Source organism: Rhododendron vialii, chromosome 7a (assembly GCF_030253575.1).
Source record: "Rhododendron vialii isolate Sample 1 chromosome 7a, ASM3025357v1".
Lineage (NCBI taxonomy): Eukaryota > Viridiplantae > Streptophyta > Magnoliopsida > Ericales > Ericaceae > Rhododendron > Rhododendron vialii.
In genome coordinates this window covers 709,173-721,709 of record NC_080563.1, presented here as the reverse complement: position 1 = coordinate 721,709, position 12,537 = coordinate 709,173, and the positions used below count along the sequence as shown (strand labels likewise).

The window sequence follows — 12,537 nt, the reverse complement described above, 5'->3', positions numbered from 1 at the left end:
AAGTGTATAGTTTAGGGAATAAAAGTGCATGTTAGGCTAAACTTCTGTTGTCAAGACAACTGTACCCTCCCATTTCTCCCATTTTTAGTTCAGGGCTCTGCTATTCGCAGCCTTTTATTTTCTCTCATAACTCACTACATTTCGGTAAATGGTAGTTGAAAATCATAAATAAAATTTCGGTAAATAACTGTTGAAAACAAGATTATATTTCAGTAGCTACATGTCAAAAATATGTTCAACTTTCGGTAAATAACTACCGAACATACATTTTCGGTAAATAACTGTTGAAAAAAATATTATATTTCAGTAATTGAATGCTGAAAATATATCTCAATTTCGATAACTAACTGTCGATTATAATTAAAAAATTTTAACGAACTATAAGAGAAAATAAAGGACTGCAAATAGCGGCACCCTTAGTTTATTACCCTCCAATTCCCTTGGGACAAGATAATGTTTTGGTCACAGAATCAGGAATATCTGCTGAGAGGGGTTTTCCATTGATAAACCCCAACCTGCTTCATCTCCCAATCTTCTTGTATACCTGGTAAGTAATCATCTTCTTCATCCATTGTATACGTCTTACCGTTTTCTCTCTCTAGCTTCACTTGTGTGTATACGAATTGCCTCTCTCTCCAGTATTCCTATAAAGAGACTGATTATGATTGAGCAATACTTGCTGGGATTATATTCCTAGGGTTTCTCTGCTTTGCGTATAGCTATTGGTATCTTTATGCTTAAACTTCCTTATTTTATTTCTCTTCTGAAAGAAAGAGACTGATTATGGAGCCCAAACTGTTTCTGTCAACATCACCATCTATTGCTACTATACCCTTTTTCGGCTCATTCAAATCGACATTCACTAAGAAACCGAAGCTTTCTTCAAAAACCCATGTTTGTCTACCGTGGTATGGATCATGGAACACATCATTTCTGGGTCAAAGTTTTAGTTCACAGGAAAAACATTTTCCTTTTGGTAATGTACCGAGAACCCGCGTTCCATTTGGTCCGATAAGAGCTGCTGTCAAGAGAAGAAAAGAGATTCCTTTCGATAGTGTGATACAGAGGGATAAGAAGCTTAAATTGGTTATGAAGATCAGGAAAATTCTGGTGAGTAACCCCGATAGGATAATGGCGCTTCGTGACATGGGTAGGTATAGAAAGGCACTAGGTCTTCAGAAAAGGCGACGATTTATTGCCTTATTGAGGAAGTATCCGGCGATTTTTGAGATTGTGGAAGAAGGGGCTTACTCGCTCCAGTTCAAGTTGACACCCGAGGCGGAAAGGCTTTATATGGAGGAGTTGAGGATTAGGAATCAGATGGAGGATGTTTTGGTCGTTAAGTTGCGAAAGTTGTTGATGATGTCCTTGGAGAAGCGTATTCTTGTCGAAAAGATTTCCCATTTGATGTCTGATTTCGGGCTTCCTCAAGAATTCCGCGACACAATTTGCCGCCGGTACCCACAATATTTTAAAGTTGTTATGACTGGACGAGGCCATGCTCTAGAGCTTACTCATTGGGATCCTGAACTTGCTGTTTCTGCGGCTGAGCTAGCCGAGGAGGAGAATCGGTATAGAGAGTTAGATGCGAAAGATCTGATAATAGATAGACCACCGAAGTTTAATAGAGTAATGCTGCCCAAGGGCCTTAATCTTTCCAGAGGCGAAATGCGGAGGATTGGTCAGTTTAGAGACATGCCTTATATATCGCCTTACTCTGATTTTTCAGCATTAAGGTCGGGTACGCTGGAGAAAGAAAAGCATGCATGTGGGGTGATTCATGAAATATTGAGCCTAACCATCGAGAAGAAAACTCTGGTGGACCACCTCACTCATTTTCGCGAAGAGTTTAGATTCTCTCAGCAGCTGAGGGGGATGTTGATTAGGCATCCTGATATGTTCTATGTCTCCTTGAAAGGAGAGAGAGATTCAGTCTTCCTTCGAGAAGCATATCATGATTCGCACTTGGTCGAGAAGGATCGATTGTTGCTTAATAAGGAGAAGCTCCGTTCACTTGTTGCTGTTCCACGATTTCCAAGAAGAGGTGTTCCCAGGACTGATGGCGATGGAGCAGAGGGAACTGATGAGCCAGTCGAAGGAAGCAGGGAAGAGGGTGGAAAAGAATGGTTTGATATTGATGACATGGTGGGCGATGAATTTGATGAGGAGGAGGAGGATGATTATGATGACGGGGACGATCTTGATGATGAGTATGATACTGATGATTTAGAAGGCGATGACGATGAGGTTCCCCCGGACTTTGATGAAGATGGTGGAAGTGTGAGAATTGGAGTCAGCAAATTACCTAAACAGGTAGAGAATTTGAAGAATGAAGAAAAGGTGCTTGCATTTCCAGATGGTCGGCCTAGAGAGCGCTGGTGAAAGTGGTAGGAAATCAATTTGTATTTCTCTAGTTTTGGGTACGGAGGTGTAAATGCAGTTAAATTGTTGCATTTGGAGTGTATTAGAACAGGTGTTTTGTCCTCCTAGAAGCAAAAATGCACTTCACCATTTGGAGGGTTCTGCATTTTTGTGCCAATGTGAATCGTGGATCTTCTTCCTCATATTTAAGGCCCAGGAAACTGCTTGAGAAAGAGACTTTTGTCTGAAATTATGTTGTTTTGATATAAATTTAATTATTTACTTGCCTTACCATCATGATTTTAAACTGAACATTTGTGTGGCTGTTGTATCAGTAAGCTTCTTCTGGTATGCTATAAAAATATGAGTTTGTTTCATGTTGGAGAGCACAAATAGGTTAGTTTTAGTTTGCCCCCAATATAGATGATACTTGGTAGCCTTATTTCCATTGTTTAGATTATGTATTTGCTGAGATTTAATAGGGACTGTGGCCTCAAAGATTGGATCATGACCTGGCAATAAGATGCTTGGAACTTTGGACAAGCATCAAGGAAGAAAACATTTGATGTTCTTACTCAACAGTAAGATTGTTAACTAACATCTACTTCTTGGAATGCTTGTCATTTTAACGTTTTAAACCATTAACAAGCTTTTAATTGGTTTTACTTATTTCATCGATAGCTTAAAATGTGTCTGATCTTTATGGTGTCTCCCTTCCTCCAGCTTACATTTTCTGGATTATTTTGGGAAACTAGTTGAAGGCTACTATGTGTTCCTCATAGTAAAGCTTAGTCAAATCACTGTTATTAGATCTTCTTCAACTTTTTTTGGCATCATTCAACATTCTAATTTGCTCTTTTAGCTGTTAGCTGCTTGTTTGATTGACTTCTTCCCTAGGACCTGCTTGGACATTAGATAAAAGGGGAAAGAATAGAGAGGGCTTGGATAAACATAACTAGTTTCTTATTACTGTTTAAGAGGGAATGAATGAACAGTTTGCCATTGATAGATTTATCAGTCAGGAACCTTTTGAAAGGGCTAATATTAGTTTTGAACTCAAATTATAATTGTCTGTGACTTTCATACCTGAGTTAGCTTCTGCCACAGCTTTGAACTGTACCGAGCTTTGCATACTGGGTTGGGATCTCCTATATAGGAGGCCGAGGGTAAAGACTAGCTTTCAGTTTCTTAGCACTCTAGGTGATGGGTAATTTTTCATGGTTGTCGTCATGACTCTTATCACTTGTATCTACTTTTTCATGCTTGGCTCACTCTTATCTTCAGCACTGCTTCCATTTTTACTCTTAGACTCTCTCATTAGATTATGATTTTGAGGAAAGGGAAAGAAACAAAACCAAATTTTATACATAATACGTTAGTTTGATTCTAAAGAATCCTAATAAACCTCGTTAGTTCACAACCGCCTAAAACATAGTCGATCCTATTCCTCTCTACTTGAAACTTTCAGTAAAGTTTAGTGGTGAGATGCCGTAGCTAAATACTACATTAGCACTTTAGCAGGGTGATCACCGAGTGAGAAGGTTGAGAATAAACTGGCATGAATTGTTCTTACAACCCTACTACGGCCACCGACCGAGCAGCACCAACGGTGCACCGACCATCACATGGAGTCTACTCAGGATCCCGCACGGATGATCCGAGTTGTTCAATAATTTAAAAAAGCGAGTAGGCCTGTTAAAAATCAGCTAAATCCAATACGTGTAGGTGGTTGATTCAATCTTTCAATTTTTCATTCAGATTCAAGATCTTGTAATGGTAAAGAAACTCTGGATTTACAAACATAATGCCTTTTAATGGCTTTGGATGAAAAAAAAACTATCAGCTTTCTACTTGAATCTGCTTCCTTTTAGTAGCCGACTTTCATTCTGTTCAATTTGAAGTCGCTTAGTTTACATGTATGGCTCGAATTCTTCATGTTTATTGATTAGTCAATTCAACTATTTTTGCAATAAATTTGGACATTTTTGGTAGGATACATAAAAATTATCCATGAAAGTGTTCATAAAATTAAAATGAAGAGTTCAGACTCACACTGCCTTCATTTTCTTTTCATGAATAGTTTTCTTGTACCGTGTCAATCCTTAAATTTGGAACCTCAGAAATCAAAATCAAATCACATTGTCTACGTATTGACAAAGCAAGAAATGTTTTTCGAAACAATACTACTCCAAACCGGAGTACTGCATTGATGCAAAATCATTTTGGCTCAATTACTAATTCTCTAACATGGAAACAAACTTTCTGATTTTTCTCTTGATCTCGGATGATATCCAAACCGAAATAAACAATCAAACCGAACTACTAAAATTTGATTTGGCATAGTTTAATCGCAAAATGTCCAAAGACTCCAAACGAACTGTTTACCCCCTCATGGCTCAATGACACTACCCACCGTTTTGAGAGCGAGAGAGAGAGGATAAGCCTTATCCACTGGATATCTGAGCCCTGGAGTAATACTTTTCAGGAAACTATCAACTCCAATTTCCTCTTTTGTAGTCTTAACTAATCTTTCTTGGCAGCTTCGCAGCCCAACTTCAGTTATATTCGCAGCTGTCTCACATTCATGGGGACAATCCCTCAATTGCACCCCATTAATCCATCACCACTCCAAAATCCACTCATCACCAAGAAACCCCGGAGCCATTCCACCGCGTTTAGCATTCTTAGAGTTGCAGAGACCCAGCTCTCTACTTCTCTTCCACCATTTCATTGCTTAAATGGCTATCACGAGCCTAATTCCTTGAAGTCAGTCAAAATAATGCATGCCCAGATAGCAAAAATGGCCAAAGACAAGAATTCAGATGCCAAAATGCAATCTTTGATCACATCTTACTTAATTTTTGGCGATTTTCGTTCATCTGCTATGGTTTTCTTTCTGGGTTTTGCACAAAACTACCTTCACTGGAATTCTTTTGTAAAGGAATTCACTAGTTTTGGGGGAGACCCATTTGAAATTCTTGAGGTTTTCTGTCAGTTGCATAATAAAAGAGTGAGCTTTGGAAGTAGAGTTCTCACTATTGTTTTGAAACTTTGTGCAAATGTAAGGGTTGTATGGTTAGGTACGGAAGTTCATGCATCTTTGATTAAGAGGGGATTTGACATGGATGTCTACTCCAAGTGTGCACTGATGAACTTTTATGGTTGCTGTTGGGGCATTGAATATGCAAATCAGGTGTTTGATGAAGTGCCTGACCAAGAGGGTCTATTGTGGAATGAGGCAGTTTTGGTGAATTTGAGAAATGAGAAATGGTTGGAGGCTCTACAATTGTTTAAGGAAATGCAGTTTTCATTTGTGAAAGCCAATAGCGTTACACTTGCTAAAGTTGCGCAAGCCTGCGGAAAAGTGGAAGCTCTTGATCTAGGAAAGCAGATTCATGGATTTATCATTCGAAGCGCATTGGAATCAAATGTATGGGTATGTAATTCGCTAATTGGAATGTACTCGAGAAACAATAGCCTTGAACTTGCTAGTGCAGTTTTTGATTCAATGGAAAAGCGTAACTTGTCTTCATGGAACTCAATCATCTCTAGCTATACTGCACTTGGTCATCTACATGATGCACAGAAACTGTTTTCCGACATGGAGAGTTGTAATATGGATCCGGACATTATAACCTGGAATTCCCTTATGTCAGGTCATTTCCATTGTGGTTTATACCGAGAAGTCCTGATTCTTTTGCAGAGGATGCAAGCTGCTGGTTTGAAACCTAGCTCTAGCTCTATCACCAGCGGTCTTCAAGCGATTAGTGAATTGAGTTACTTGAGTCTTGGGAAGGAATTACATTGTTATGTGGTAAGAAATGGATTTAGCAATGATTTATATGTGGGAACTTCACTGCTTGATATGTATGTGAAGAATGATAGTCTAACCTACGCACAAGCTGTTTTCGATAGTATGATGAATAGAAATATCTTCGCTTGGAATTCATTAATTTCAGGATATTCCTTCGCAGGCCAATTCGAAGATGCCATACAAATGTTGAACCGGATGGAAAGGGCAGGAATTAAACCAGATTTAGTGACATATAATGGTCTGGTTTTCGGGTATTCAACATGGGGCCGCAATAAGGAAGCTCTGTCCATGATTCACCATATGAAAGTTTCAGGCTTGACTCCTAACGTTGTCACTTGGACCTCTCTAATATCTGGTTGCACACAGAAAGGAAACTTTATGGATGCACTTGATTTTTCCATCCAAATGCAAGAAGATGGTATCAAGCCTAACTCGGCCACCATTTCCACCTTACTTCGAGCCTGTGCCAGCCTATCTTTGCTACAGAAGGGAAAAGAGATACACTGTATGGCAATTAGAAATGGCTTCATGGAAGAGGTATATGTAAATACAGCTCTAATTGACATGTACGCTAAGTGTGGCAGCCTTGTGAGTGCCTACGAGGTCTTTGGAAAAATCCAAGACAAAACATTGGCTTCTTGGAATTGCATGATCATGGGTTTTTCAATCTACGGCCAAGGAAAAGAGGCGATTTCACTTTTCAATGAAATGCAAGAAGCGGGTATTCGGCCTGATGCTATTACCTTCACAGCTCTCCTCTCCGGTTGCAAGCACTCAGGTCTAGTAAATGAAGGATGGAAATATTTCGACAGTATGAAGGTAGATCACAACATAATCCCCACAATTGAGCATTACTCTTGCATGGTTGATCTTCTTGGAAAATGTGGGTTTCTTGATGAAGCTTGGGACTTTATTGAAAGGATGCCTATAATGCCAGATGCCAACGTTTGGGGCGCTCTTCTTGGATCATGCCGAATCCATGGAAATTTAAAGCTCGCGGAAATTGCAGCAAAGAACCTTTTCAAGTTAGAACCACATAACCCTGCCAATTATTTACTGATGATGAACTTGTATGCGGCTTCGGGCAGATGGGAGGATGTAGACAACATTAGAGATTTGATGGGTGTGAAAATGGCGACACTTGGGCAATGGAGTTGGATACAAATCAATGCGAAAATTCACTTGTTCTATTCCAAAGGAAAAGCTCACCCAGATGAAGGAGAGATATATTTCGAGTTATATCAGTTGATTTCAGAAATGAAAAGTTCGGGTTACATCCCAGATCTGAAATGCGTAATCCAGGATATTGATTATGACGAAAAGGAGAAGTTGTTGCTTGCTCACACAGAAAAATTGGCCATTACATATGGACTGCTAAAGACGAGAAGCTCTTCACCTATTAGGGTGATCCAGAACAAGAGAGTCTGTTCCGACTGTCATACAGTAGCCAAGTATATTTCCATGCTAAGAAGACGCGAAATCTTCCTCAAAGATGGTGTCCGGTTTCACCACTTCAGAGAGGGGAAATGTTCCTGCAATGACTTGTGGTAGTGGGGGAAGAACTGTGGAGTTTATGAGCATTGTTTTGCGTGTTCAATGGTGACAAGTAGGTGGATTTGGTAAGGTTGGTGGAAAATTATCAAACAGAAAGCGGATGCCAAGGAAGAATTGTTGTCCATCAGTTTGAGATGATTGTCTGCAAGAGAGCTGTTAATGCAAAAGGGTGGGGATTGTGAGGCATTTTTGAAGATAGTTAGGTCATAAATATGAAGACACCTACACTGTCTAGCATATCGAAGAGGCCTGGAGTTTTAAGCCGTGTCTGGATCTTGTATTTATCAATCGAAACAAAAGTACTTTCAAGACTCATTACGGATAATGAAAAATTCGTGAAGTATTTATCGAATGCCTATTTATTTTCTTTCCTTTTCCGACCCCAAGAGGAAAGAGGAGAAAGAGAACTTTAATTTTTATTTTCTGCTCCAGCCTATATCTTATCTGCCAGCAACGGGGAAGAGTAAAATCTACTTTCCATCATGTTCAAGTGGGAGCCAGGGTAGGATTGAATCACTTCTGCTTGGACAGTTTCCTTGAATTAAGTTGAATAAGAGTCAAGTTATTGATATTGCAATCTCAAAACTCTTAAACTGTCGGCAGAAACAGTTGCATTACAATATGTAGGATCTGCATTTTGTTTACTGATGTTAGAGACACTCCATAAACTACGTATAAATGCAAATGCCCGGCAACATGATTGAGCCCATTTATTTGACTGAACTAAAGTGAAACTGAAAGGTTATATTATTTCATCATACGTCTGATTTTATCGTACTTGTGTTGACATATATTGGAATCCCAGCCAATTATTAGTACCCATCGGCAAGGGCACATACACGGTGAAGCAAGGGACATGACATACATACTTCATAAAACAAAACTTGTAACATACATGGACTTCAAACAAATATGTTCCACACCTCTTGCATACCTTACTGTAAGTGGCAGCTTTGTGCAATAGGTTTTTATGTTCATCGGTTGAGAACCGAAGTAAGTACAGTTTGAAATTGAGTCCACGGCAAGTGACAACAGAAGGAACGCAATACCAATACAAATCCAGTCCATAGGGAACACATCGTAAACATTTATATACAAATTACATTACAATAACTTAATACACCATGCTCAAGCCAATACACAACTGTGGAAGAGACCTGAGTTTTATCAGACGTGCTTGTCCAGAGTATGATGATGAAGGAAAATGACAGAACTACAAGCATGACTGGTCAAAACTTTTGAGGAAGAGGAAGATATGCCCCAACCAATGTCTTCAAATCTTCTGGGTAACTAAAACCTCGCCAGACAGGGACTAAAATACTTTCAAATCCTTCTCACTCGCAAACTTGGACTCGAGTAACGATACCGGACTCTTCGTGAATGGCAGCCAGTCTCTCTGAAACTTCAGCCAAAGATTTGAGGTTGCAGTTGATCAGGGCCCTAACAAAGTAGCATGTCTCATCTTTAGTGTTCCCATCAGGTACATCCACGACAAATGACTCTATCACAAGAGTCCCGCGTCTGCCATCAACTATCTCAGGATGGACAGTAATGATTGAAGAGTAGTTCTGCAAAATAACGTAACAAAAACCCCATAAGTTTAGCGTTCCTCAACAACTGCACGATTGGAAGCATCAAAACAAAAGAAAGCCAGTAACTAAGATAAAAAAAACACAACTATAACGGTGATAGAGCCAATCAGAAGTAGGTACGTCTTTAGTCTTCTTACCTAATCATCTAAGTGAAACACAAAATTATGGCAAACGACAATGGATTTCTTGAAAAGTGTATCAAAGGATGGCCCATCATCGGGAGATGGGAGTTAAGTTCTACATTGGCAGTTATCCATATTCACCAAGGAAACATGTCAGTAACTGTTTTGACTAATGCTTGTCTAAGAGAACTTGGAAAAGTAGCAACATCTTTTCAGAATAAACAAGTTCATGATTTGATTAAATTTTGTTGCTAAATCAAATACTCCTATGTTTTAACGGTTGTAAAAGTGGAGCCATGATTGGTCCGGCGTCCACTCTAAACAGTCGTTGGAGGGGACGACATATCCTCTTATCGTTAATCTATCAACCAGGTACAACTATTCTTCCTATGAGCTTACATAGCCCCACATTATCAAGCCTACCAATCACATGGGCCAAGACTTCATGTATTATCAATCCAGTGAACATAAACAAAATTTAGGGCATTCATCCTAGCAATAGATGATTCTAACTCTCTAAAAAGTAAAAACAGCAACAAAAAATTTACAGTCAAAACATGGCAGAAACATTTTTCCATACTCAGTTTAACAAAGGTAGGCTGCAGAGGGAAGCACAGAAAAAGGAAGAAAGAGAAAAAACCATACCCTCAACCTGTGATCACCACCAACAATCCTGATTCCAAGGATATGCTCCTCATCATCAAACAGTTCCAACCTTTCGGTGCTAGTGGTGGCTGGAAGCCCTGACTTCACATTCACCTGTCTGAGACTTCCAATATTAAGGTCACCTTGCATGGTGCATTTGCTTACAAAGGGTTTGTAACCCTGTGGCTGATCGAAACGCCTCACCAACGACCAAACCTAACCAAAGAAAATAGTTCCTCAAAAGAAAAACTCCATCTCCCTAGAAAAGAAAGAAGAACAAAAAACTTTTAACCACTAAATAACATCTAGATGACCACCATCCCCATAATTTGCCCAAGAAACCCATGTTTACAGAAGCGAAAAAAAGAGAGTTTTCAACTCCGTTTAACTCCAATTTTTAACTTCCAAATGTCAAACTTTTCAGGTCCTTAACTTCCCTTGAAAAATTGTCGGCAACCACAAACATATACACCAGCTCAAATTACCATCAAGAATATATAACACCGATTTAGACAACTAGTCCTCAAGATATGAACCTCTTTTAGGTGCTACAAAGTGTTGAACTAAAAACCACATCACAAGACATGCCTTTACATTCACTAAATGAACTCTCACACTCAAATTCAAACAAACGCCCTCAGAAACGAAACAAAACCAAACGAATTGAATGGAGTGTAGTGTAGTGTAGTATCTCAAATCTAGATCAGAAAATAATAAGCTAAACAAACTTTTTTTAACTACTGAATAACCTCTAGATGACCACCATTCCCATAATTGGCCTAGAAAACCATGTTTAAAGAATCGAAGGATAACAATTTATTTACACCGTTTGACTCCAATTTTTCACTTCCAAATGTCAAACTCTTCCAAGTCCTTAAATTTCCTTGAAAATTGTCGGCAACCACACATATACTCCAGCTCAAATTACAATATAGACTATAAAGATCATCAATTCAGAAAACCAGTCCTCAATATATGAACCTCTTTCAGGTGCTATAAAGGGATGAACTTAAAACCGCATCACAAGACATGGCTTTAAATTCGCGAAACGAAATATCAAACTCGAATTCAAACAAATACCCAAAGAAACGAAACGAATTGAATCCAATTAGCATCTCAAATCTGCATCAGAAAATAAATCAGGAATTCTCGATCCCATCACAACAATTCGTTCCATGCAATTAACCGCAAATCAAACAAATTAGAATAAACAGCAAATCGCACACTCAATTGCCTAATCCATGCATGTATGTCTGTATCTACATCCGTACACACACTCACGCCTTCATATATGAAGAGAGAGAGAGAGAGAGAGAGAGAGAGGGATAGGTATATACGAGATCAACGGGGGCTATGATGTGCTTGACAAGAGCGGACGTGCACTGATTCTCGTTAATCTCGTGCTTGTGGTGCCTCCTTATGTACTCATGAATCTCCATTATTGTTAGTATTTCTCTCCAATAATCAAAATCACCACAATTATCACGAACCGCTTCAAATCCACGCCTCCTCTCGATTCAGATAACCTTAACCTCTCTCTCTCTCTCTCCTCTCTCTCTCTCTGTGGTTCAGCTCATCAGCTTGAGTTTTGACTTGGGGAAGAAAGAGAGAGCAAAAAAAAAAAGAAGATATAATCTAGACTGATAAAGTCCGCCGACAGCCCTATGCCCGAAAAGCAATTCTTCCGATTTAAAAATAAATAAACAATTTTATCTCCGCGTTGCTTTTATTGGTAAAAGAGAGAAAACACTACTAACAGGACGAGGCTGTGATCGTTACCGTGGTGACAGATTAATTGGAACCGTTGTGGACTGAAGATGAACCGTCAATACTGGTCTAATAAATGGGGTTGGGGGCATTAAGCGTGTGGGCTCCAGCTAACTTAACATTTAGGAGTACATGCACCGACCCAGGAGTGTTTTTTTTATTTTAGTAGTGTAAAACATGATGAAAGTGGAGAGCATACTACACACATGGTGAGAGCAAGTTTACCAATATTTAGGTAAAAAAACTTGTGAATAGGGCACATTTTTCATTTTACCTACTCATATTTCTTTTAACACTACATCAGCATTATCTATTTAACATATCTTGTATTAAAATATATTTTCTTTCATTTTCAATAGTGCACCAAAGTGCAGATTTTTCAAAAAAGAAGAAAGAGGAAGAGAGAGGGTCGAAGAGAGGAGAGAGAAAATAATATTAAAAATCACATATCTAATGAACAGTTCTTAGCTACAAATAGCTTACAACTGTAGATTGAGCAACTCTGCCTAATTGTTTACAGAGGCCGTTGCATGATACTTTTTTCCAATTTGATGAGCTAATATAGCTAAAAAGCTTCTTTACCTTAACTGGTAAAGTTGCTTTGAGTTTAGTAGTAATTTCTATTTCGTGAATATTTTATCTCTAGATTTTTTTTTTGTTTTGTGTTTGTTTATTACGTCTT

General features: G+C 38.9%; 3 protein-coding genes across 3 annotated transcripts; 2 read left to right on the top strand and 1 right to left on the bottom strand.

The window, feature by feature from the left end:
* Positions 1–433: 433 nt before the first annotated feature.
* LOC131334576 (protein WHAT'S THIS FACTOR 1 homolog, chloroplastic) lies at positions 434–2,668 on the top strand. Its single transcript, XM_058369677.1, has one exon. It carries the CDS (start codon positions 784–786, stop codon positions 2,380–2,382), a length of 1,599 nt encoding a protein of 532 aa, XP_058225660.1. The 5' UTR covers positions 434–783; the 3' UTR covers positions 2,383–2,668.
* Positions 2,669–4,775: 2,107 nt separating this feature from the next.
* LOC131334575 (pentatricopeptide repeat-containing protein At4g01030, mitochondrial) lies at positions 4,776–8,084 on the top strand. The gene has a single exon (XM_058369676.1). The coding sequence runs from the start codon at positions 4,946–4,948 to the stop codon at positions 7,724–7,726; it is 2,781 nt and encodes a 926-aa protein (XP_058225659.1). The 5' UTR covers positions 4,776–4,945; the 3' UTR covers positions 7,727–8,084.
* A 546-nt stretch (positions 8,085–8,630) lies between these two features.
* Positions 8,631–11,784, bottom strand: LOC131334577 (abscisic acid receptor PYL9-like). The gene is made up of 3 exons (XM_058369678.1): positions 11,426–11,784; positions 10,089–10,304; positions 8,631–9,297 (listed from the first exon to the last, which is right to left on the bottom strand). Exons 1-3 carry the CDS (start codon positions 11,525–11,527, stop codon positions 9,064–9,066), a joined length of 552 nt encoding a protein of 183 aa, XP_058225661.1. The 5' UTR covers positions 11,528–11,784; the 3' UTR covers positions 8,631–9,063.
* Positions 11,785–12,537: the final 753 nt, after the last annotated feature.

Excerpts from the sequence above, each read along its gene's own strand:
- LOC131334576 (XM_058369677.1), top strand. The coding sequence starts at position 784 with ATGGAGCCCAAACTGTTTCTGTCAACATCACCATCTATTGCTACTATA.
- LOC131334575 (XM_058369676.1), top strand. The coding sequence starts at position 4,946 with ATGGGGACAATCCCTCAATTGCACCCCATTAATCCATCACCACTCCAA.
- LOC131334577 (XM_058369678.1), bottom strand. The coding sequence starts at position 11,527 with ATGGAGATTCATGAGTACATAAGGAGGCACCACAAGCACGAGATTAAC. Across the intron at positions 10,305-11,425 it reads TCATAGCCCCCGTTGATCTC|GTTTGGTCGTTGGTGAGGCG; the intron begins GTATATACCTAT and ends TTCTTTGGTTAG. Across the intron at positions 9,298-10,088 it reads GTGGTGATCACAGGTTGAGG|AACTACTCTTCAATCATTAC; the intron begins GTATGGTTTTTT and ends GTTATTTTGCAG.